This window comes from Ipomoea nil, unplaced genomic scaffold (assembly GCF_001879475.1).
Source record: "Ipomoea nil cultivar Tokyo-kokei standard unplaced genomic scaffold, Asagao_1.1 scaffold3238, whole genome shotgun sequence".
Lineage (NCBI taxonomy): Eukaryota > Viridiplantae > Streptophyta > Magnoliopsida > Solanales > Convolvulaceae > Ipomoea > Ipomoea nil.
The window spans coordinates 714,667-740,753 of NW_017619666.1; the positions used below are offsets into that span (position 1 = coordinate 714,667).

The window sequence follows — 26,087 nt, forward strand, 5'->3', positions numbered from 1 at the left end:
AAAGCAAATCTTGGACCATAGGTATTTCGATTCAACAATAATAAATATATGAACAAGGATCAAATATGTTATTCAATTACATAAACAGATAATTAAACTAAAAAAAAAGTGTAATTCAACCATCAAACAAACAAAAAGCATGCAATTGCATCGAATAGCTGTTTTCCCAAGTTAATAGCCGGTCATCTAGCTTAAGTGGTATCTCTTTTACAACTTTTACTTGTAAATTAAATAAATTTAAAAACAAAAGTTAAAATTGCAAAAGCTCAACTGAAAAGCTTTAGAACCTCTAATGGCTACTTCATCTCTTTGAGTTCCTCTGTCATTAGTTCATATCAAATAGCCAAAACAAAGGCTTTGTCTCTAGGAGACGAAGCAAAAACATGTCTGCTTCGTCTTCAGTAGACGATTTAAAAGCATATTTGCAGAGTGAGATGTATCAATTCATAATAACCAATAAACCGGTAACTTTATGCAATTTCTTCAACAAGAGATTCAAATACGGAGATTTCAACAAATTCTTTGGGATGTGATTAGCATGGCATAGTAAAACACCTGGTTACAACATTTGAATGGAAATAGGAGATTCGCATCATTCTCTCTCAAAAACTGCCAAAGCAAAGTACAACACAAGCAAAATATACTGCAAAGAATGCAACATTCTGTGGAAACACAATCTTTAAGTGCTAAGAACATTCCAAAAACGCACAACACAGTACAGCACATTTTGCTGGTTCTTCAGATTGTATTAAATATAATTTCAATGTCAACCAAAAGTGCTCGTCAGAAACATTTGCTACTTGCTGACAACCGGCCGTGTTCATGTTCAGAAACCTGTTTCTCTTCCCCTTCCAAATAAAATCACCTAAAGCTACTACTATTTGGGTAGTAAACTGACCAGACTTAAAATAAAGAAAACTACAGCTCGTCTAGTTCTTCCACAGGAGGGCAATGTGTATGGAAGGGACAAAACAGATTAGGTAAAATACAGGAGGATTGTCACCTCACCTGATTCAACTCATCTCCACTTCTCCTGCAGCTCTTTCTGCTCTGACCAAATCCATGTTATGAAAATAGCCACTACAAGTGCAACAATAGTAAGGAGAAGCAGAGCATAACTGAAGTCGTCCGTTAGAGAATCATAGGTCTTTGAAGGAGCAAGCTGGGTGAAAAAGAGATCCACTCCATAAGCAAAGACGAGGGTGGTGGACTCCAGCTTTGCCGGAACAGTTACTATGCCCCTAAGGCCTTCTGCTTTTACAGCATGAGTCACATAAGACTGCAAAATTAACCTCAATTCAGTAAGAAGATTACAACACTTGTCTTCATATATATATATATATATATATATATATATATATATATATATATATATATATATAGGGTCAGGTTCCTGTGAGAACAGAGCTTCCCGTGCGGTCGGTGCGGTTTACACCATTAGGTATGCATAAATGCACCACACAGTGTTAGAAAATACACCATTATGTGTGGTGCATTCTTTTGGTGTGTGGTGCATTTTGTGACATTTCATTCTGGTGCATTTTCGAACACTGTGTGGTGTATTTATGCATACCTAATGGTGTAAACCGCACCGACCGCACGGGAAACACTGTTCTCAATTGAACCAAAATCTATATATATATATATATATATATATATATATATCTTCATTCATATAACCAACAGACTCTGTCCACATACCTACATCATAGCTAGTTATCTCCTCTCTTTTCAAAAAGCATGTTTAAAAAGACCACGGTTATACAATCAAACATAAATGGGTTTCTTATAAATCCACATTACAAATTGGTGGTTAAACAAGCATTCAAACTCACTTCTATCGATAATAAATTTAATAAAATAGAAGGGTAGAAAATTCCACCTGTGGGATTATAGGTAAAGAATCAGTAAGAGGTATTATTCCATCCTCTTTCTCAGCTTGAGTTGGATTCACAGTTCGCCGAGGATCTAAAAATCGCTTGTCTAGTGCCAAAACCTATACAATGTTTAATACATATATACATATAATGTAAAGCATTCAAATAGGAAGAAGGTATACTGCAATGAAGAAAGAGTATCAAACAACAAAAGAGCAAAAGTGCAAACAAGAAGTGTGTAGAAAACTGAGAGCAAATCCAACCTGATCACCAATTGTGCCAATAAGGAGCTGCTTGGAAGTTATGCCTTTGGCTGTTGATGTTACTGCTATTGTTTTCACAGAATGTGCAAAAAAGTAAGACTGTGACTTTGCCAAAACTTCAGGACGCAAGTAAGATGAAACTGGTTTAGTAAGATTATGCTTTCCAAGAACAAGTTTCAAGAGATCTTTGTTATCCTGCAGAATTTTCAAAGTTTAGATAGGAAGCAACCATGAATACACCCAAAAGAATACAAAGAATAAGATCCAGTTATGAGATGCACCGCTCGAGACTGATCATAGATCTCAATGACAGACATTTCATATCTGTGTGCCCTTAGATTGAAGTAGTGGTAGACAACCCAATTCTCACTAAGCACCTTCAAACAGAAAATTGCATGTTCAAATTTAGTTCACCACAGAAGGTATGGAAGAGGAAGATGACTGAAATAAGACGGATAAAAATGTTTTTTTTAATTTTATTTTATAATGACACAATTGGCAAGAAGAAATGGCTTAAGTTCAATCCATTCACTTTTGGCATAGTGATTTTTTTTTTTTTTGGCAGCAGAGCTTGGTTATGGGTGAGGGTTGTTTATTATTAGCACCAAAGTAAGGCAAACTTACTGCATGGACAGGTCCCTGCGAGCCTTGATGAGTCATGCGGTGAAGAATGCGACCAGTTACAGTATCAATTAGATAAACAATTAGCCATGACTCATCTGGGATTACTGAACCAATATCACCAGCTGCTTTAGGTGCAACAGTAGCCACAAAAAGCATATTCTTAGATATGTATTTATACATCACATCCCGATCTGTGGTTACCTTTGCTTGAGTATGAACCACCTGGAAAGAATGAAACAGCAAAGCGTTAAGTTATAATCCACAAATAGTGGCAACATAACCTAGATGACAGTAGGTGGAAGAAATTTCGGCAGTAATACCATTGAGACTGTCACCCTTCATCACAGTTCAATAAGATGTTAACTAAACCTCTAGTGCAAAGGTAAGCACTAAATTAAGTAAACTACATTAAATTGCAGTACCAACTGGAGCTTTCCACACAACAATTGACATGCTTCCACCCTTTCTCAACAGAAAAAAGTAATGATAGTGGATAACATGGAGCCATCTTGGACAAGTTCCAGTTCAAGGTTGTCAACCAAAGATGTACCATACCCATAACTACTGAGAGTTTCATAACACGACATAGATTACAATGAAAAGGAAGGCCAAAGCAGAAATGTAGGCAAAAAATCAATTTCTTTTAATGAAGAATGTCTAAAAAGGCATCTAAGAATTTAATGGTATTAAACTAAAGGAGGAAGCAAAAGATGATGGATTTCCTGGAGATAATTTTGAGAACCAGTTATTAATTCAAAACAGCATGCAATAAAGAGAAATAATTACCTCATTCAGTTTTCTTGTAGCAGTTGCAATGATCTGTTCTGATTCTGAAGGGAATACAACCGACCATACATACTTGGTGGCAAAATAGTAGTCATCACCCACATCCTTAAAGTAATTCTCCTTCACTGCATGCCCCCTTAAGATGTTATTGGCATCTACTGAGTACCAATATATGTTTCCCAATTCACGTTTGAATATTCCAAGAGCCTCAGGAGTTCTGGGATATAAGTGCCCATGACCATCAGTATCTATCAATAGATGTAATCGTTGCTCAGTGGAATCAGTATATGGGAGAGGAATAACCTGTGCAATGGAATGAACAGGTTTCAAAATTTTGAGTTCCTTCCCAGTGTATGAATCAACAAAGGACAGAACACTTGGAGCATCTGAATTTAATCCACATTTGCCAACTACAAGAACCGATGGATTCTCATCCATGGCATGATGATGAGGGACCTGCCACTGATATATCTTAAGCCCATTTGGGTTTTCACAAGTCTCTGATTTTCGAAGAGCATTCACTAGGAAAGACCATACTATCCTCCCATCTCCAGTGTGAAGTGCATAAAGTTTCCCCGACCGACTAAGTACTATGAGTAGTTTCCTAAATCCATTATGATCACGGGTCATCTTGCTTTTCCCAGAGCTTTTTAACCTCATTTGTTGTATAGCTGCCACATCATCAGGGGTAGCAAGCATCAGGGTTCCTTTTAGCTTTAGCAAATGTCCCTTCCAGCAAGAAGAAGATAGATACAATTAGATCTTGCCACAGTTGAAAAATAATAGGAAACAAATCATCAACTAAAATTAGATTTATAGCAACTTCACAGTTATAACTACTACTCTAACTATCCGTGTTCTCTTTCTTTCATCAGAGAATAAAATACATATTTGCCAGAAACAAAGATGACATTGGAATATTGACAACAGAGCCCAATGCCCAATGCACATGCTAACTCATTGAAAACCACGGTTTATGACCACAGAATAACTGAAGAAAATAATTACAAAAAAGTGTGAGTTGACAGACTTAAAGGAAATACCCTAACAGAAGCAAAGTAGATAATAATGCAAAAAGATTGAAGATAATACATGGAAGGAAATGGTGTATATAAAACCAACAACCCTGGCAAATGTTCATTAACAACTTGGTGCATGTTACGATTGTTTGATCCAACTAAATGCTTCTTGAGAAATTGATTTTTTTCCTATAATCTATCCTTCAAAGCCATTTTATACTTACAGAATTTGGTGCAGCTTCTAATTTTTGGAGATAATAAGCCCCAAAGCAAGATGGGCTAAACAAGCACTTAGAACCACATGTCAAAAGTTTTTTAAGATAGTTATACAAAGCAACATACCTTAAGCCATTCAAAAAGGTTCTGCTCCACTTTGGAAACAGATACACCATCCTTTTCTACAGGTAATTCTGATGTTGTTACATCTACAATAGAGGCAAGTCCATCTTCTCTGCTCCAAACAATCTCACCTTGTTGTAGTAACAATAGGGAATGATCTTCTAAGACAATCAGGGCTCTAAATCCATAAGATCTGTCTGTCCTGATATAGTTGTTGATGAAAACCTTATGAACAAGCCCCTTTTGACTGTCTATTGCAGAGCTTTCCTCAAGTAAATTGCTACCCCAGTCATTGATTGATTTTACAGAGAGATGAATCTTACCAACACCATGCTTGATAAGCCCAAAAGCTTGGTGACCTTCAGAAAGCGACAAAGATTCACTGATAACAGCACCATAAGCAACTTTATCAACTACCTCCAGTTTCCCTTCATATGTAACTCTAAGAAATAATACGAATTTGTTTATATGTATAGCAACCATCCCTGTAAGCTTAGAAGGTAAGAGCACAGCTGCTCCAGTAAAATCCTGAACAAGATCTGCTATATGCACCTGTTGGAAGTTAATTAGTCCATCCTTGAAAATTATAGATACTAGGATTGACCCAGTGGAATCCAGTGCCACCACTTTCTCACTTGTCACTAGTGATATGTCACCAGAAAATCCGCCAGGAAATACCATGCTCTCATGCTTTAGCAGTTCACCCTTCCTAGCATTTATTTTATATGCTACAAACTGGGATGAACTAGTGAGTCCTACAGCATATACATCATCAGTGCCGTCAGGATGAACTATATGTTGAATGTCAAGGCTGCAAAATTTAAAAAAAAAAAAAAAAAAAATGCGAACACTGGATAAAAAATGCCAAAACAACAGGTGACAAATGTAAATTGATACTCCAAATTAGTTATCAGACCCTTCATTTGCTAGCTCTTTCTTCCAGATAACTTCCCCATCGGTGCTTGAAACAGCATGCAAATACCCACTACTATAAATAAGGATCAAACTGTCCCTATCCACTTTCAAATTTGACTGCAAAATGTTTAGAAAATCAAAAAGGGTTAATGGTAGCACTTGGAAAATCATGTAGAAATTATTATATGAAAGCATTTCTGACCAGCCAAAATTAATTTACTGAAAGTACGAAAATAATTCCCTAGGAGTTTTAGAAATTAAAATGTTGAACTTACAGGAACTAATAAAATTGATCTTGAAGGACTTGAGCCAGAAAGGAATGACTCCCACACCATCTGGCCATCTGGAAGGTTCCATGCTCTTAAAGTGCTTCCAGATGACAGAGTAATAACATCTGGAAGAAAAGTAAATTAGTCATTGAAAGAATAGATGCAACATAAATCAGTACATTATCACTATATATATCCAAGGGAATGCAATCACTTAAACAGTATAGTTTTAACATAAATTTAATATCCCAATAAATTTCACATTCCTACATGAGAAAGTAAGCAAACTATATGAAAATCAATTATCTCTGTAGAAACCAATCAATCATCATCATTATTAGCCAGTGTTACAAAAATCCCACCTTTCCGATTAATCGGCAGCACCTAGGCGCTGGCCAGCCACCTACCCTATCACATTAATCGGTGGTCGGCCGCCTAAGCGCCGCCAAGGCCACCTAGGCCCGCCTCCTAGGCACCAACTAGGTCGCCTAGTCGGTCGATTAGCTATTGTTCCCCTCTTTATTAAATGGGTTATTTCACTCAAAACGACATCGTTTTGAGCGAAATAAGCCTAAATTGTTCAAACTCTAGATGTTTTTTTAGGTTAATATTTAATATTTTAGTATTAACTATTAAAGTATTAAATAGCTTATAATTATCAAGTCTTACAAATTAAAAAAAATTTAAACAAATTTTTAAAAAATAAAAAATACATGGGCACCTAGGCGCCCGAGGAGAGCCTAGCGATTTTTTCAACCATGTTATTAGCTAAGTTATTCTACCTTGAATAGAGAACTGCAATTTAAGTAATTTTCACTCACCACCAGTAAGAAACAAAAATAGCAAAGAACACATAGAACTAATGAAATCACAAAAATGAGAGAGAGAATAATAGGATTACATTTCCCTAGGGCGATATCAATTCCATCAATCACATCTTTGTGCCCCAATACATGCCTCCAAACTGCAGATAGTAAAATTAGATTACACAGTGTGAATTATCAATGCTATTCAGCAACTACAGAACTACAAGCAGAAGACCAAATAATTACTAAGAGTTCATTTGGTAAAGTGTATGTAATTAGATTATTGAGATAATGCATTAACTAATACACTTTCTACATGATTATGGTAAAAAAAAAAAGTGTCAATAATCTATAAGTAACTCAGAGTTAACTATGAATGGTTCACAATCCATAATCATAAGCTTTACCAAAACTGATTTTGATCTCTTTCAATTGAATCAAGGAACAACTTACAAATATCTCCATGGCGAAGATCGAGGGAGGCGAGGACATTCTCTTCAGTGGAGACAACCACGCGCTTCCTCCCCGCCTTCTGCGTGTGGAACACTGCGTGCTTCACTTTTCCGATGTACCGTTGATGCCTGTCATCATCAATTCAATTTTTTATTTTTTTAAAAAATCATCAATTCAGAACATAAAAATACAAATGCAAAGAGACGTTTGTGTATACAAAGGAATAGAGTAAAAGTACCAGTCCATGAGGCCGACTTGGTCTTCGTAGAGAGAGAAGGTAGTATAGGCGGAAGAGAAAATGAGAACGAGGAGAAGAAAAGCTCTAATCGCCATGGCTGATGGCGATTTGAACGTTACTTTCTAGCTCTGCAAGGAGGAGGCGATACAAACAGATCTGAGCACGGAGCCAGAATTTCCTTTGAGTGGGGGCGAAGAAGCAAAGGTAAAATGAATTCAAAAATGTTCAAATACAATGTTAAAACACTATATATATATATATATATATATATATATATATATATATATATATATATATATATATATATATATATATATATATAATATATATATATATATATATATATATCGAAAAACGCTCATATGTGGTCATGTCATTAGGTGTGGTCGTGTGGTCGTATCTGTGTCATTGAATCAATTTAATCTAAAGGTTGTGGTAATTCTGAGGATTTTCGCGCGTTTTAGTAAGTGGGGGTGTTATGGTAATTACAGTGACCATTTATAGCTGGCGGGTTCCAGAATACACCAACAGTGTTGACAACATACACCAATAGTGTAACAAAACACACCATAGTGAAACACACCAATGGTGTATTCCCGTGTTATGGTAATTACAGTGGCCATTTATTGCGGTCGAGTTCCAGAATACACCAACAGTGTTGACAACATGCACCAATAGTGTAATAAAACACACAACAATGTGATTTTCCTTATTCCGGTGTTTTATGACAAGTTTACCCTTACAGTTCGCTGGGTAGGAGAATGTGCGCGAAAATACTGAAAAAATCTTGATTAATATGATTCATTAGATCTATCTAATCTAATGGTCTATAATTGACCATAATACCATATGACCACACCTAACAACATGGCCACATGTGATCACTCCTCTATATATATATATATATAAGAATTTTTCGATAACTGAACCAAAAAAAAATATAATCTAAACAAGTATAAACATAGAATTTTCCAGCAAACAAATAAACTGATAAACATTTAAGCAAAGCATAATTTCTGGAAATAAAACACTAACAGTCTCTAATTTTAACACTAGTTGACAAAATGACAATCAATTAATAAAATTCATCAAAATCATCAGGGTCACAGACTCAAACTGGCACACTGCCAATAAAATTCATCAAAATCTGCAAAAATGGATCAATACTTTGGAATCCTAATTTCGAATTGAATTCGTATCACACATATGAACTAACACAGAGTTAGTCTTACAGAATACACTAATACGTCAACGGTTACGGAATCATTCAAAAACTTTGAACACACGAACATAATCAAATTGGGATGAAAGGGAAATCATTTACAACTCACAAGGTTATGCACCAAACCAAAATCTTAAAAAAGAAAAAAGACCAGACCCACAATTTCTCAACTTAAAGGAAAGATTGCGACATATCCAGGAGGCTATGTATCCTGATAAATACAGACAATATACATACAAATACAATACAAAAATACATTAAAAAAAAAAAAAAAAAAAGGTTGAAGATTTAAAATTGAGGGAATTAGCCAATTAGGGATTTATCAATCATCATGAATCAGCCATTAGGGCAAACAAATTAAGAGAATAAAGTTGAAGAATAATGAAGATCGGTTCGAACCTGAGGCTATAATAAATCTATAACGGTGGACGAATGGTGAACGGACGGAGCCACGGAGGACAATAGCCGGACGACGGTGGTCGGTGGAGGCGTGGAGTAATGGGCCGCGAATCTGCAAATCTTCGATGAAGAGTTCTGATGGACTGATGGAGTGATAGAGCGTCTGTCTAATTTTTGGCAGCCATCTCCGTCCCTGGATCTGAGCAATACAAGTAGAAGATGGAGACGTGTTATGACTTCAGTGTCCAACTCGTCGAGCAGTGAAGCCTGAACTGGGAAACCTTTTTTCTTTTTTCTTTTTTCTTTTTTCTTTTTTTTTTCTCCCCCTTAAAATTTTCCTATTATTTTTTTTTTCTCCCTCTTAAAATTTTCCTATTATTTTTTTTTTCGGCTTGAACTCCCTTGAAGGCATCAGAATTAACGACGGCATTGAGCTTCTCTACGTAGCCGGTTAGGAAACCTTTTTTAATTTTTTTTTGAACAAATTGCACTTTTGGTCCTGTGAGTAGTATGGTACTGGCAATTTGAGTACGTGACTTTCAAAACTCCCAATTTAAACCTTTAACTATGCAAAAATTGACAAATTTGGTCCTCCGGGCCAAATTGCCGGCCAATTTTGGCCGAAAAAACATAAATTGGTTCGAATTTATTTGTGTTGAGGGCAAAATCGTCATTTCACTCCCTTCTTCTTCATTCTCCCTTTCTTCTTCATTCGGGTTGGCCGTTGTGGCTACGGCGCCGATGGCTACGATACTGAAGAAGCAGAGGGGGAATTCAACGGAGTTGGGAGAGAAGATCAGAACGACGTCGTTGTTCCGTACGCCCAGTTGATGCATTAACCCATGCGAGACTTTTGAGACTTGGGATTTTAATTGGGAGAAAGTTAAAGTCCGGCCGGAGTTGGCGTCGACGAGGGCCGACTTGTCTGGGTACTGAGAGACATTCCGGAACAGAAATGAGACCATTGAGAGGTTTTGGTCTGAAGGGAGCACTAATGGCGGCCTTAGAGATCTATAAATGCCGTCGCCGCCGTACCCTGACTTCTCCATCAGTCGGCGACCTAAGACGCAACCGGAAAAGATCGACGGAACTGAAATGGGGAATTTGAGGATTTGCAGTATCAGAAGCGAAGAAAGAAGAAGAAGAATGAAGAAGAAAGGGAGAATGAAGAAGAAGGGAGTGAAATGACGATTTTGCGCTCAACACAAATAAATTCGAACCAATTTATGTTTTTCCGGCCAAAATTGGCCGGCAATTTGGCCCGGAGGACCAAATCTGCTAATTTTTGCATAGTTAAAGGTTTAAATTGAGAGTTTTGAAAGTCACGTACTCAAATTGCCAGTACCATACTACTCACAGGACCAAAAGTGCAATTTGTTCTTTTTCTTTTTTTTTTGGAAGGAAATTACAAATGCATTAATAGTCAACCAAGTGAGAAATACAGGCCGATGGCACAGACAACCACAATTCAAGAATAAACGAAGAACAAGTTGCTCATGCTAATACATGAGCCACATGATTCGCTGACCTCTTGACATGGTGAACAGACATGTCCCCAATGTCACTAACAATAACACGACAGTATTTTTTTTACTCTGTAATTTTTATTTTCTTGACATCTCAATCATTCATTTTATGTTTAAAAATACACAATAATACGGTTAAATAAGCCTTCAAATTTTTTAAAAATGTATAATTAAACTTGTAAATTTACTTCATTTGTTGAATCTCAAGGAAATAAAAGAGAAAATATTAAATTTATTTTTAGCTATCACAAGATTTGAGCTAAATGTTTTATATATATCAACATTATTAAAAAAAATATGCAATTTAAAAATGCAATTAGAAAATAAATGTCAACAAATCCTTAGAATTGAAATGATGTAGGTAAAACTAATTGATTGTTGGGCATGACATTTCAGACAAAGTGCATGCTCGCTACTCTTTTACAAACACTTTCTACTTTTTACATGATATTTTGCGTAAAGTGCATGCCCGCGACTAGTTTACCAATACTTTCTACTTTTTACCATTTTCTTCTTTAGTGTGTTTAAATTTTTAAACAATAATAAATATATTTTTTAATAATTGCTATATGACAAATAAAAGAATAGAGTTAATTCCTTTTTTGGTCCTAGACTTATGGTGGCAAAAACAATTTTAGTCCTTCTTAAATAATTTAGACAATTTATGGACACAGTTATAGTGACGAGGACAATTTTGGTCTTCCGCCAACATTCCCGTTAGATGGACGTGTTAGCGTGGGGTCTTTGCGTCATTTAACTTATCTAATTCTTTATACCATCTGTTCTGTTTAGTTCTTGATTCCAGAGAGTAGGGTTTCACGAAGCATACTTCATACATCTCAGTACGCAATCGAAGTCGAAGCAAATTCAAAGTCTGCAAATTTGTTCGAAGGAAAATGCAAGGAGGAAGCTGTAACTCTTCCAGTTCTTTGACTACAATGAGAAAGTTATATGGGGAATGGATTTCGATTATGTGGTCAAGAAATGGTTTTGAAAACATCTTGGACAAATGAGAACCCGGGAAGGAGGTACTGGGAATGTTCAGGATGCAAGGTTAGTTGGAATTTTTTCTAAAAAAAAATTACAGTGAGTATTATCTTCTGGGAAATTCATTAACTTATTTCTTTTTTAATTTACAGTGAGTATTATCTTCTGGGAAATTCATTATCTTATTTCTTTTTTAATTTGCGCAATTTTTTTCAAGATGGATTCGTGGCTTGGTATGATCCCCCGATGTGCCCTAGGTCAAAGAGGATTATACCGGGCCTATTGAAGAGAATTAACAAACATGAAGAAGAAATTGCAAATTTAAAATGCAAGTTGAGAAGATGGGAAGATAGTGAAATGAAGGATAATCATAGGAGTAGAAAATATAGATCCATGATGGTGTTTGTTGTAGTTGCCCTTATTGTACTGTTAATTGGTTATGTTTCAATTGTTGTATCTATAGGGAATAATGTGTATATGCTTCCATAATTGTTGTTTGGTTTGATAATGGAAATGTTTTGTTGTTTAGCTTGTCAATGGATTAATGTTTTATCATTTGTGTGTCTGTATTAGTAGTTAAGGTAAAAACAAAAGAAACACATACATTTCTTAAGCTAATAATGCAAGACTGCCATACACTTCAAATTGTCTATAACAAAGACTGTCATACATTTCAAATTGTTAACAAAGATTGGCATACATATAGAGTTCCAACCAATTATAAGGCTGATATAATGTCATTGTGCCAAAAAAAAAAAAGGTCAAGACTGCCATACATATAGAGTTCCAAAAAGTAGTCTAAAAAACAAGTGAGAACATCACTGCATACATATAGTGTTCCAAAACAAAGCAGTCAAAAAAGTAGTCTAAACATTCAGTCAATTTGCACAGGTGTGTCCAAGGTGTTGGTGAACCTTGACTTCAGTGTTGTCCTAGATCTTGTCATAGGTGCCTTTCTAATAGGTAATTTCTTCCTTGATGTTAATCCAAATCTTGACCCTTTGGGAGGAGGTCCAGGACAAGTATTCTGGATGGGTAATGCTCCAATTCCTTCTGGCTGAGAGCTGTCAAGGCCAGGCTCTGGCTGTGTAATTGAGATCTCTTCAGGCTGGGTTGTAACAGCAAGTTCAGGTCCATGGTCATACAATGCTACCACCTTTACTACTTCATTCCAGAATTGCATATTATCTTCTGTTGGGTTGACATTTGGAACAAAGGAATTAACTCATATGTGAATGTACACAGTAAAAACCATTTGATATGTTTAGAGAATAAGATTTTTCAAAAGATAAAATAAAAAATAAATCAAATTACCATTTTACATATGAACTACCACACACACAAAATTTGAAGTTACATTGTTATGTTTCAGCAAGAGCCACAGGAGGTACAAAACTCTGTTTTGTTTCAGTAGGAGCTACAGGAGGTACAATTTTCTTCTTCCTGTTCCTTTTTCTTGGATTGAGCTACATGACAATGAAACAAAGGATTAATGTATTTCCAATACAATAAATATATGCATACATTAAAAGGAAATTATATCATTACCTTTCTTTGTATTGCAGAAGGATCTTCAGGGTATGTTCTAGAGTTATGCCCACTCTTATTGCATTTCATGCAATGCTTTACTAGCAAGTCAGGGTTCACATGTGTCCCATCCTTTGTTATTTCATCTCTGCCCATGCTTCTCAATTTTTTTGGTCTTCCAGGCCTGCTTGTGTATAGTGGAGGCAATGGTGGTTCCTTGGTTAACCTTGGCCATTCATTTGGACCAGCTAGTGGCTTTATCCTCCCTCCATACGTATTCAAGTAATTGCTTAATGAGTATTGAGTAGTATGGGTGTACATAATGATGCACAAGCCCTTTACCATGTTTCATCCAAATGGCACACACAGCATGTTTACAAGGTATCCCAGTTAAGTCCCACCTCCTACAACTACAACTCCCCATCAACAAATCCACAGTATGTTGCTTTAACCCCTCTAACCCTACCATGCACCTTATCTCAAATAGATTTTCATCACTTTGAGCCCCTAAACATCTAGCAGCAGCCCTCTCAACTAAGGCAATTTTTTTCATAATTGCAAGGCAAAATGGTCCCTTCCAGTTTATAGCTCTTTGTTTATTTTCAAATATTTTTCTCATTAGTAACTTCCTAATAGATTCTACACAACATATACGTAGTTCTGCCCTTGCATCTAATATCATGACATTGAAACTTTCAGATATATTGTTCACAAGTGCATCACAAACAGAAAAAGTGGTGAAATGTGACCTTGACCATTGTGAAGGGTGTTTATCTGCTAGCCATTGGTCTGCCTCCACATCTAACTTTTTGATTTCCTCCATAGCATTAGTGAAACTGTTGACTGTTGTTGCCTTGGCTGCTGTCCATAATGCATCATTCATTGCTTTGCCCACAAAACTTGCCAACTTCATGCTCTCATGGAGATGCCTAACACATAATTTGTGTGTGGCATATGGTAGCACAACCTCAAATGCAGGCAGGAGACATTTCTGTTTGTCTGGAAATATATATACAAGTTAGAAACAAGTGGGAAAAAAAACAGAATTGCAGTATATAAAAAAAAAAACCAGAATTGCAGTATAAAAACCCAAAAAAGTTAGTTACATGAGATAAAAGTTAGTTGTTGTTTTGCTTCTGTTGTGATTTCTAGGTCACTCTTAAGCAAATCCAAGAACCAAGTCCATGAATCTTTTGTTTCCCCTTCTACAATGGCATAAGCCAATGGTAATATACTGTCATTTCCATCAATACCCACAGCAGTTAATAGTTGTCCTCCATACTTGTTCTTTAGATGGAAGCCATCTATTCCAATTATTTTCCTACAAAACTTGTATCCCTCCTTGCAAGCTTCCCAACAAAAGTACATCCTAAGAATCTTGGTTTTCCCTCATACATCAAATCAGTGAGCTTGACAATGCATGTAGTCCTTGGGTTAGTTTTCTCAATCTCCAAATGATAGTTCCAAATCTTTTTTGAAAATTCAATTGCATCTCCTTCAATAATTGCCTTTGCTCTTCTCATTGTCCTATAGGCTTGCTTGTTACTTATCTTCATTCCATCATCAATGTTCACTTTATCTCTAAACTCTGAACTTGTCCATGTTATATGGCCTCCAATCTCGTTCATCCATATCTTGGCAAGTCTAGAAGATTTCACCATGCTATTCCTATACACCCACCACAGCCATCATGATCTTCATGATAAGTTGCAATTCTCCAAGACATAGCATTCTTAACATTTCATAAATTGATTCTTAAAAGACATCCAGGTTGTCTACATCTTATATACATCATATTCTTATCATTCTTAGTAAATTTCAATTCCTTGCCATTGTTGTATGCATAGTTGTGGACTGCATCCTTAACTTCCTCCTTTATTCCAAATGGTAATCTAAGACAAAACTTAGGGTATTTCATATCAGTGCTTGCCTAAACACTGGCCATTTATACCTATGTTCTTCATCTCTGTCTTTGCCACTATCTCCATCAGACATATTTAATCCAACTTCCTCAACTATTCTAGGCACAAAATTATCAACCCCTTTCCCAGTCCCACTGTCACTGTCAATGCCAGTCTCAGCCTCTTTCCCAATCCCAGCCACAGTCCCTTCAAACTCCACATTTGGATCTACGTTAGCCTCAAACTCAAAATCATCATCTCCACTACTTTCATGATTGTAGTCAAAATCATCTAAGAAGTCTTCTGAATCACTACCAGATTCACCCTCAACACAAACATCACCTGCAGATTCACCATCACCACCTACAACCCACACCTCAATCTATTTGGGAAACATTCCAACATCACATATTGCCCAGCAGTCACTATCATTTACTAATTCAAATAAATCCCTAAAACTAGTAGGTGTGAAATACTTAAACTTGTCAAACATGTTATATCCCAATTCATCTATTGTCTCCCTTAATGTTATCATCACCCACAAATCAATGTCCAAAGTATAACTTTCACTAACCCCTCCAACATATCCTATTCCTTTAACTTGAAGGCAACCACCATGCCTTAGCTTCAATATAAACTAAGCATTGTTTCCTCCATCTATTTCATTAGGACAAAAAAAATAACTTAAAGACAGTGAAAATGAACTACATTAAAGGCACTAGATATACAGTAAAAGGTAAAAATTAGAACTCACCTTTGGTTTTTCCAATACAAACAAAAAGAGCACAAAATTGTGGTCCCCAATGAAAAAAAAATGCATGTGGTCCACACTATGTGAATATATCTAATATCTAATGCACTGCACTTCATACAAGTGAACAACAACCCAACAACACATGGACTCTCAACTGCACATGGAAACAAGAACCCCAAAACCAACGACAAGTACAAATTATTTAAAGCAATTGCACATGGACCTAGATAACATACGTAAATTAACTGCTTTCAATACACAAAACTCATACATAGCATACATATATAAACGAACTGTCTCAATACATAGATAACCAATACATAGCATTCAAATATAAACGAATTACTTTCGTACATAAGTTATTGTTCTCCATTTGACTGCCTGAATCTAGGGTTTGCTTCGCATTTGTTCTTCGACGTCTTGTTGGTCTTCCACTGCGAATTACGCCTTCTATATGCAAATTAGGTCTTTGAATCGTAGGATTTGCTTCGCATTTGGTCTTTTGAAGACAGTGCAAAGGGTACTCAAATCCTAGTGCGGTGGCTCACCTCCTCTGTTGTTTTCTCACTTTCATGGTCTTCGTGAGGGGGAAGAACTCATTCATGAATTCTTTATGAAGTTGCGCCCAAGAACGGAAGTGGTCATCGTCTTGCGAGTCAAGCTACTTCGCCGCTTCACCAATGACGATGAATGGAAATAATGTGAGCCTTATCACATCATTCGACACACCACTTTGCCAGAACATTCCATACGTCCTAACAAATTTTGTACGAGCGTACGCCTCCAATACACTCCCCTTTAAGTTGCCCGAGCCACGAGCGTGATACAACATATATTTTCCAGATTTTCCTCGCGTACGCAGCCGTACGACCGTACATCTTGGGGTACACAACACAATTTTCATGCTTTTCCTTTTTTGCTCCTTTTCTTGCCTCTAATTGCCTTCAAACCACTCAAATGTTTCACAAGTGTTCCAATGTTAATCCCCAAATGCAATTTGTATGAAAATAGATTAATTAAGCATTCAATTCACCCTAAAAGGACTCAATTAATGCAATGAAGGCCACTCAAACACCCTATAGAATAAGGCATATTTGACATTCGTCAATTCTGTGCTTAGAATAAATTAAAATTTGTGTTGGAACATGAGAAATGGGAAACTACATAATCCGTTAAAGCTTAAATATCAAAACGACGTCGTTTTGATTCAGGGTTCGCAATATTATGTGGACCCTGGTCCACGATATAAATTACCTCCTAATTCATGCTAATATCTCTCTCAAGAGTATTGATGGATGGTATGCTGGGACGATGACTAATCGGACCGCCCTCAAGGCAACCAGTCGAACCGGTCAACCACAAGGCTTGGGTCGTACGGATCGACCCAAGAAAATAGCTTGCTGGTGAGGATAACACTCTATTTGTGGATGAAGAATTACTCGCCGAGTTGGTTCGTGCTAAGACTTGACAATTGTAGAGAATTTCAAATCTTGATATTATTGAAGAAGGACTTCAACGGATGAAACCTGAAGAAGCATTCTCCTTAGAATGGATAGGAACTCATTACATTCCAACAGCCACAGTTGCTCAAGAGATTAGCCATGTCTATCATCGAAAGGTGGCTGAAAGAGATGCTAAAATTGACAAATGAGGAAATTCAAAGCCAAGTTCCTCAACAAAGTGAGAAGGAATTCAGAAAGGAATTGTGGACGGCTCAGGCTTTCTCAAGATTCGAAGTTGAGTTTGTTGACCCCAATCCTCAGGCTAAACCTAGTTACACTGTGAATAGTCCAATACCTGAGACTGAGAAACCGAGAAGTCCAACTCCGAAGAGTCCAGCTGTTGAGTGATATTTCGAGTAGTTCACCTCGAGAGGTTATCACAACTCCAAGGACTGAACTACAAGCTCGAGATGTTAAAATAGTTCATCAAATGTTTGACAAAGTGTTAGATCGAGTAGTTGCGGAAGTTGACAATTCGAAGAGTCAACCGACTGCCAAAGCAACTAGTTCTCAATCTTCACCTACTTGAGAAGTAGAAGTACCGAGTAGTGAGGCAGAAAGAGATGTAGAAGTTCTGAAGAGTTCACCTCATTCATCTACTATTCGAGAGGGTGAAGAACTGAACAGTGAAGATGAACGAAATGTTGAAACTAATAGGTCCGTGAACCCATTTCCCAAGAGAAGTCACCAACATCAGACTTTTGAACGCACTGAACGTGATAAAGAATGATTTATTATGTCTTCTGACTCAAAAAATTCACCAAGCTCTAGTGAAAATAGGGAAGCACCAACTGGTATGAGTTTGGCAATCTTTTCTTTGTGAATGTTGAGCAGGTTCCCACTCCCAAGTTATCTCTTAAGCCAGTAGACAAAACTTAATCAATTGATGCTTTTTTATGCAAAAGGCTAAGGACCAAACAACTTTGTTCAAATGAGTGAGAAAGGTAGTCGTAAAATCTGCCAAGGAATTCCATTTCCACTGAGTCAAAGAGAGTGGCATATCTCTTACTAATGGAAGAACGACTTTAGAATGCATCGTCCACTAGTGGAAGAGTGGAATGCTAAATGGTGAAAATGTCCTAGAAGCGTTCTACAACTATAACAACTTGACAACATATGCGATCTTTCGTCATTTGATCATAGAAAATGATACCTTGGATTCAAGGAACAAGATAAATGAAATTTTAAGAAGAGCATAAGAAAAGACGAAGATGGCCAGAAGAAAAGAAGTGAAGAAATAAATTGCAGTTTGTTTATTTTTGCCAATGAAAATGTAACTTGTAATGTTTTGGCGATTAATGAAAAATTTTTAGTGTGTGCTACGTTTAAGTTAGGAACAAGTGTAATTTAGCCCCAAATTCATTTTACTCATTTTAGACTTAGGAATTTCTTCAGTATAGTACGAATTGTAATTCGAATTGCTCACCAAGACATCATACGAAAAGTCTAGGAACTACGAAGAGTTCATACCGCAAAGAGTTCTAGACGAAGTGTAGAAGAATTGAAGACCAGAAGATAGCAATGGTCGAAGAGTGGAAGAGCCAACATTACTGAGTATTAATGTTTCAAATGGTAAAGAAAACTATTTGACGAAAGGTTAAGAAATTATTAAGGCCCTGTTTGTTAAATGACTGTTAGCTGATAACTGTTAGCTAGTAGCTGATTGAGTTCATTATTGGGTATAACTAGTTGATAACATTAGCTTTTTGAAAAAAGATGTTTGGTAAATTAGCTATTAGCTGATAGCTGTTTGGTATAATTTCTTTAATCAAAAAGCTAATTGAAAATGTTGATTTGAACAACTTTTTAAATTTTAGCATTTTGGAGTTACAAAAAGCTAATTAACCAAACACGTATATTGAATTTTTTTAACCAAATCAAACAATTAATAGTAGTCAAATAAGTCAAAATTAGTTGATAAAAACCAAATCAAACAATTAATAGTAGTCAAATAAGCCAAAATTAGTTGATAAACTAACTATTTTACCTAACAGGGCCTGAGGTTCAAAGTGATATACATAGGGTGATTCTCCTATGAGAACCCTTCCACACGGGAACATGAGAACATGAGAAGATGAGAACAAATCTAAAGTGTAGAAATCAAGAGATCAATGGCTATGATTAAAAGTCAACACCCTAAATTCATGCGCCTAATTAGCCATCCAAATCCCCATAATATCCGTAAGGAACAAATCTGTCCAAACGAAATTCTAAACTTTCATCAAAATAGACAAGTCAAAAACAAAATAAACCTTTTTTTTTTTACATAACAAAATAAGTCCATCCGTGTATATAATCTTTTTTATCTTCTTTAATTTATTTCTTTCCATGTAAACACAAAATTAAGCCTATTTTTCTACATAAAAAAGACGAATGTGGGCCATGTCTAACATACATGTGCTTATATATACAAATTTTTGTACATTAATGAATGAGTTCAGAATTTGAGCGAAAACAAAACCAACACGATTGCACACGTTTAAGACCCCACACAATACGTAAGTGCACACACAGTAGCACAAACGTGCACATATATGAATCTAAAGACAGAACAACAGACAATGACTTGACATAAATGACGACATGCACACTAGCAAAACAACATAACACACGATGCTCGATTCAGTACACACTATAACCAACATAGTTAGATTAAATGTTTACAGTGAATTAGAAGTGGACACACGCATACCTTAGCCCTCAGATGCACATAGATCTATACTAGAGTGTTGGAATATGAAGTGCACACGTATAGAATTGGAAATACACAATCATACCAACAATATAATCCTACCAAAAAATACCTCCTAAAGTCATGCATAACATCCACAAATAATAATATCATGATTCTAAATGCACAAAAAAGTATAATTCATCATTCCATAAATATATTGATAAGCTTAATTTCTAGGCATTATTTAGAATAATTTTAGTGAGTATTTTGTATAAATAAATTAAGTTTTAGGTTAATTATATTATAAATATTATATTTAGTTATATGTTACTAGTTTAGACTAGTTTAGATGAGTTTTAATAAATATTAGGCTAATGTTGCATTTTCATTAATATAAATAGAAGTTTTATTTTATCTATAGTATTAAATTTATTTGGTAGTTTTATATCTTAAATTTTAAATTAGTGTTTTAATTATTAAGTTAAGTGGTCTCATTAGGTTATAATTATTATTATTTTAACTTAATTTTGTTTTGCTTTTTCTTGTAGGGTTTTGCGCAGCAGACAAAGAAAAGAAAGAAATTAAAAGGTTTTGGGGCTTTTGCTTTTATGGGTGCATACGGCAGTAGACGAAAGCAGAAAGAAAAAGAATAGGGGGAAAATAAAAGCTTGGGAGCGGCAACAACGTCTTCGGTGCGTAGATCATCGGCGGGAAAATTTGAGATTCCATTGTAAGGAATTTTTTAGCTTCAATCGCAGTTATCATCTCTTAGGCTTCAATCACAGCTATCATCTTTTAAGTTTGAACTATTTTTCTTCCCTACTTTATTTCTTGTTTAAATTTTCAGAATGATATTCCTGGAACAATTTATGCATTTAATTATGATTATTGGCTAAAACTTTAATTAGGGATTTAGATTAGCCTAGATTAGATTAATTGACTATTTTTCATGTCTTGGTTCTTCCAATTTCAATTTAATAATTGAACTTGATTATATTTATTTTATTTATTTTGATTGTGGATTGTGTGACTAGCCACTGCATATTTCTCATTATTAGGATTCATAAGAAGAACTGACAGGTGAATTATGAACTTAAAACTCGTAAGATAAACACAATTGACCTAAACTAAAAATAGCTTTAGGTATTTGTGCTGATATTTGATTGTTGCTTAATGGGTTCAATTAATGTTGGTGAGATATTGCACAGTTAATTGGATACAACCTAGTAGCTCGACGGAGTATTACGATATATTTGAAGCAATCATCATTATAGTCATAAGAATTAACACTTAAGAGAGTTAGTTAATTATCTAATAGGTGAACCCCAAATCCCTAGTCTTCACTCAATTGGAATTTTCTTTGCTTTAATTTTATAAATATTCTTTTTAATTATAATAATTCTATTTATTTGCATTTTCCTTATTATCAAATTGATTATCCAAAATAACAGTTAATAGTGTTCTTTGTGGGATCGACCCTGGAATATTCCAGGAATTTATACTGGGATCGACCTTGGAATATTCCAGGAATTTATACTGGGATTGACCCTGGAATATTCCAGGAATTTATACTGGGATCGACCTTGGAATATTCCAGGAATTTATACTGGGATTGACCCTGGAATATTCCAGGAATTTATACTGGGATCGACCCTGGAATATTCCAGGAATTTATACTGGGATCGACCCTGGAATATTCCAGAAATTTATACTGTGATTGACTATGTACACTTACAGATTATAGCAATATATGTAAATAAATAATTCAACAAATCTAAAAAATGATGAACATACACGAACAAAAAATCAAAGGTCCGAATTAGTTCTTAATTCTCATGCATGTGGGGATGAGTTTTCATATGATCCTCAATCCCACATTTTATACAGAAAGACTTGTATTCACTTGATCTTGATTTTATATACATACACGGGAGCATGTCTTTCCAAATATATATATATATATATATATATATATATATATATATATATATATATATAATGGTGATGAATCTCTTCGATCTAGATTCACCAACAACTAGAAAATAGGGGAAACAAGGAAAAAGCATTGTGACATTTTCATTATTATTAAGAACTATGGGCGGTATTTAATAAGCTTGAGAATGCACTCAAAACTTAAAAAGATTGTATTCATGTTTTTTGACCTATAAAATATAATTACAAATTATAGTAATTTGTAAGAGTATTATAGTAATAGAATATAGAACCTGTAACATATTAATACAAGTTATAATACTTAATAAGCGTATTACAGTAATATAATTATACAATATAGAAATATATAAATATAAAGTAGTAACTGTCACTATTAGTGTATACTACTTAATACATAAGAGTTAATTCCATTTTTTTTTTAAATTTATAGATGCTAGTTCACTTTTAGTGCTTTTTTTTTTAGAACCGGTACTCCGTCAACAAAATAGTTGACATAACATCAAATACAAGGACATTTTGATCCTTTTTTTTTTTTAAATAACAAAGTGGGTTGACCTACTATATTTTTATTTTTTACTTTTTTTTTTGAAAAATTTATATTTGAAGACCGAATTGCCCTTGTATTTAAATGAATTTAAACAATTTTTGATAAAAATGAAAAAAAAATGCTCATCCCACAATAATACTAGGACCAAAGGGGTGTGTTCTAAAAAAATAACTAAAAGTTGAATGATACTTATAAATCTATGACCAAAAATGGAATTAACACAATAATAATATATAAATTAATAGTAATTTTCCCTAATAATAAATGGTAATTAATTAATAATAAATGGTAATTAATTAGTATAATATATATTGATTACTATGGAGTATTAATATAATACTATATTAATAGGTTTGAAGAATTAAGTCATGAATTGACTACAAAACCGTTACAAAAATACATTATTTCTCAAATCCTACTCTCACTATAATACCATCTTCACCTCTTAGTTTCTATAAACAACCATGAATCCCCCAACAGCGTCATCCATGTTGGCTTTAGTCTTCTTCTTGGTTATTATTGCTGCAGGTGACCATGTTTATTATTTCATTTAATTAATTTACAAAATTTATGAATAGCCAAAGGTATTAAATTATATTTATATTAATTGTAAATTGTAACATACAATTGTGATAAAATATAATGCATTCAGGTGTTGAACCCCTGGAGAAATCCTCATTCAATTTATCATTAATAGAAGAGGCAGAAGAAGAGCTAGTACCAGTTGCAGGAACAAAAATGGAGTTCAAAGGTATCGGCGATGTGTTTAGGCGGCGACAATTAGGTGATCTCCCAAGGTGTCTGATCTGCACTTGTTGTAATAGATCTGTTCCGAAGAAGTGCATAAAAAAGTTGTGTTGTCATCATCTCAAATGCAAGTTTATCGTTTGTACCTGGCAGCCCATCGCTTGCAATTGTGACAATTGTAACTGATATATATGATTATATTTTACTTTAAAAGTATTTAGAAAGAATCTATTGAAAAATAAAAATAAAAATATTTGTAATGGAAAAATTGAATATGTAATGGGAACCTATCAATTTAAAATTATTAGTTGTTAGTTTGTTATTCTTCTGCCTCAATGAAATCTTTTTTTTTTTTTAAGTAAAATATAATCATATATATCAGTTACAATTGGTGAGGGTGGCAAGCGGTAGTGCTCCGACCGGCTCCTCTTCCGGCGCACTCTCTCCCCAGCCGACTCCCCGTCTGGCTGCGTTGGTCCCCGTTCGGCTAAGTTGGTGTCGGTCCGGTTGCACTGGTCTCCGCCCGAATTCGCTCCTCCATTCTTCTCCCGTCGGCGCCGCAAAGGTTAGTCTTCTGCATTCTACAATTAGGTTTCTTTTGGCGGCTTAAAGATGAAGATGTTGATGGATATGGTTTTGGGTCGGGTCTGGCCCATTTTTGCTATAACTAGGCCAATATATATATATATATATATATATATATATATATATATATATATATATAGAGGATCAAATGAGGTCATGTTTCTACATGAGGTTTGTGGTTAAATATTGACTCTTGATTTTAATGTGATCTATTGCTATTGTTTTTTGGTTTATTTTTGGGAGGATTTTTTTAATTATTGCCGCCACTTTTGTTGGGGGCTTTTTAGTCTTTGTATTTTTTTTTTCCTTTAATTGTTTATTTTATTTTGGGTGATCTGCATGCTTGTAATTGGCTTAAATATGGCAATTAAGATTTCATTTGATTCCCTAGTTATTTACCGTGAACTTTACATTATATTTGACTGGTAGTAGTTTGGACTTGTGACCCTAGGGAAACTTTTCTGCATTGGTTGGAGTGGAAGTCATGAGACCTCCACACAGAAGCAGCATCTATCGTTCTAGTACTTGATTTTCCTTTTCCTCACACTTCTGCGAACTAGAACAGATTGAGCCATGCTTTGGTGCACTTTTTCTTCCAAAACACAAGAGTTATCCAATATTCCAATGTATTTATTTTCTTGACATTAGTGAAAGTAAAATCACAAGGATCGATAGATTTTGTTGCCTGTGCTTGAGTAGTTTCTACAATAATGAGGAAGTGCTTGCAATGGTTTCTTAGATTTAAATCGCTCATTATGGAGACACCTCTACAAATTGGCTTTTGCTTTACCATGTCAACTTTTTCTACTTCTTATTTCTCCATGGAACCTAGTTTTATTTACATCAAATAATTTTGTAAATTCTTTGGCAAAAAAAAAAAAAAGGGTTCAGTGCAACAAATTCATTTGGAATTGGTGGACACGATATTAGAGAATATAATGTCATTCAAATTCATTTTGTTGCTATTCTAATGTGATTTTTTATTAGTATATTAATATAAAATTTTAAGCTATTTAAATTTAAATTTTTATTTTTATTACATTTTATTTTAATTTATTGGAGTGAAAAAAAAAATTAAGTTAGGCATTTCGAATTCGAATATTCGAGTCGAATCGAATATATTAGAATAAACTGGTCAAGTTGAATACGAATCAAATTTAGGATTCCAATATTAAACGAATATGAATGCGAATATTCATCTATATAATCGAATTCAAATTGAATAGTAAGATATTTGACTCGATTCGATTTGTTTACATCCCTAGTTCATAGTGTTGAGTTTGAATGTAACTATAGATGTTAACCACGCAAAGAGACGAACGTGCTGGTTGAGAATGAGACGAACGTGCTGGCTGAGAATGCTTAACATTAAGATAACACAATTGCATTGAAATCCCAATCACAAATGCACTATATATAAAACAATAAATTCTCCATCAGACTGCTCATTTGTATAGTAAAAATACACCCAGAAAAAACACTATAATGCACAAACACTAAAACGGAAAAAAAACGCAACCATTTATTTGTTATTTACCCTACTTTACAATAATCCCTCCTTCTATTTGAAATGCACATTATAGTACTTAAGAAGATTTTTAAAAGTATGTCCCAAAGTATGCCTTTTGCTCTTATCACAGCGCAATGCACCCATATGCATAATCACAGTGTGAAAAGTCCATCTCAATTTGAACGGAGCCATATGCACATGAGCTCAGATATGGCAGAGTAGTTCCACACGACATAGAAATTATTTGTGAAATACATAAGACTTGAATATACCATCTAAAGCTGGAAAGTTAAATACATACAAATAACAACAATGTGTTTACCACTATCCAAATTCATACACTTCAAAAATAAGGAAAACGGTTGTGAAGATCATGTGTCACTAACCACCACATTTAAGACAATCATTTCAGACCACCGCAATCAAATAAAAATAGTTCATGTCCACAAAACCAAACGGTGTAGTGCATTTTTGTCCCATTTGCGGAGCCCACATTCTCAATTTGCAGCACACTCCCCTAGGAAAGTCTCTATGTGTCTCATGGCAAATACCCCGCAATTGACCTTATTCTTGGTATCCCTTCATCGCATCTGCATACGTTTCGACTCTAGAAGTTGCACCGTCACCGCCTTCTCTTTTTCAAGCATATCATCTAGAAAAGTCG

At 35.0% G+C, this 26,087-nt stretch overlaps 1 protein-coding gene and 2 long non-coding RNA genes across 6 annotated transcripts; 2 read left to right on the forward strand and 1 right to left on the reverse strand.

Annotated features, from left to right (window-relative positions):
- Positions 1-544: 544 nt before the first annotated feature.
- On the reverse strand, positions 545-9,539 carry LOC109169015 (ER membrane protein complex subunit 1-like). 4 transcript variants are annotated; one of them, XM_019317910.1, is made up of 13 exons: positions 9,410-9,539; positions 7,590-7,745; positions 7,352-7,479; positions 6,994-7,056; positions 6,099-6,217; positions 5,825-5,940; positions 4,912-5,719; positions 3,551-4,279; positions 2,765-2,986; positions 2,422-2,517; positions 2,141-2,335; positions 1,883-1,996; positions 1,019-1,279 (listed from the first exon to the last, which is right to left on the reverse strand). In XM_019317910.1, exons 2-13 carry the CDS (start codon positions 7,682-7,684, stop codon positions 1,019-1,021), a joined length of 2,946 nt encoding a protein of 981 aa, XP_019173455.1. In that variant the 5' UTR covers positions 7,685-7,745; positions 9,410-9,539. The 4 variants fall into 4 exon arrangements, with proteins under 4 accessions (XP_019173456.1, XP_019173455.1, XP_019173454.1 ...); XM_019317909.1 differs by having other exon boundaries at positions 7,590-7,717; positions 9,211-9,539; XM_019317908.1 differs by having other exon boundaries at positions 7,590-7,767; positions 9,211-9,539.
- Positions 6,035-25,050, forward strand: LOC109169017. Its single transcript, XR_002052161.1, has 3 exons — positions 6,035-6,048; positions 24,589-24,593; positions 24,976-25,050. It is a non-coding gene; the product is annotated as an uncharacterized LOC109169017 (long non-coding RNA).
- On the forward strand, positions 23,021-23,650 carry LOC109169016. Its single transcript, XR_002052160.1, has 2 exons — positions 23,021-23,109; positions 23,234-23,650. It is a non-coding gene; the product is annotated as an uncharacterized LOC109169016 (long non-coding RNA).
- Positions 25,051-26,087: the final 1,037 nt, after the last annotated feature.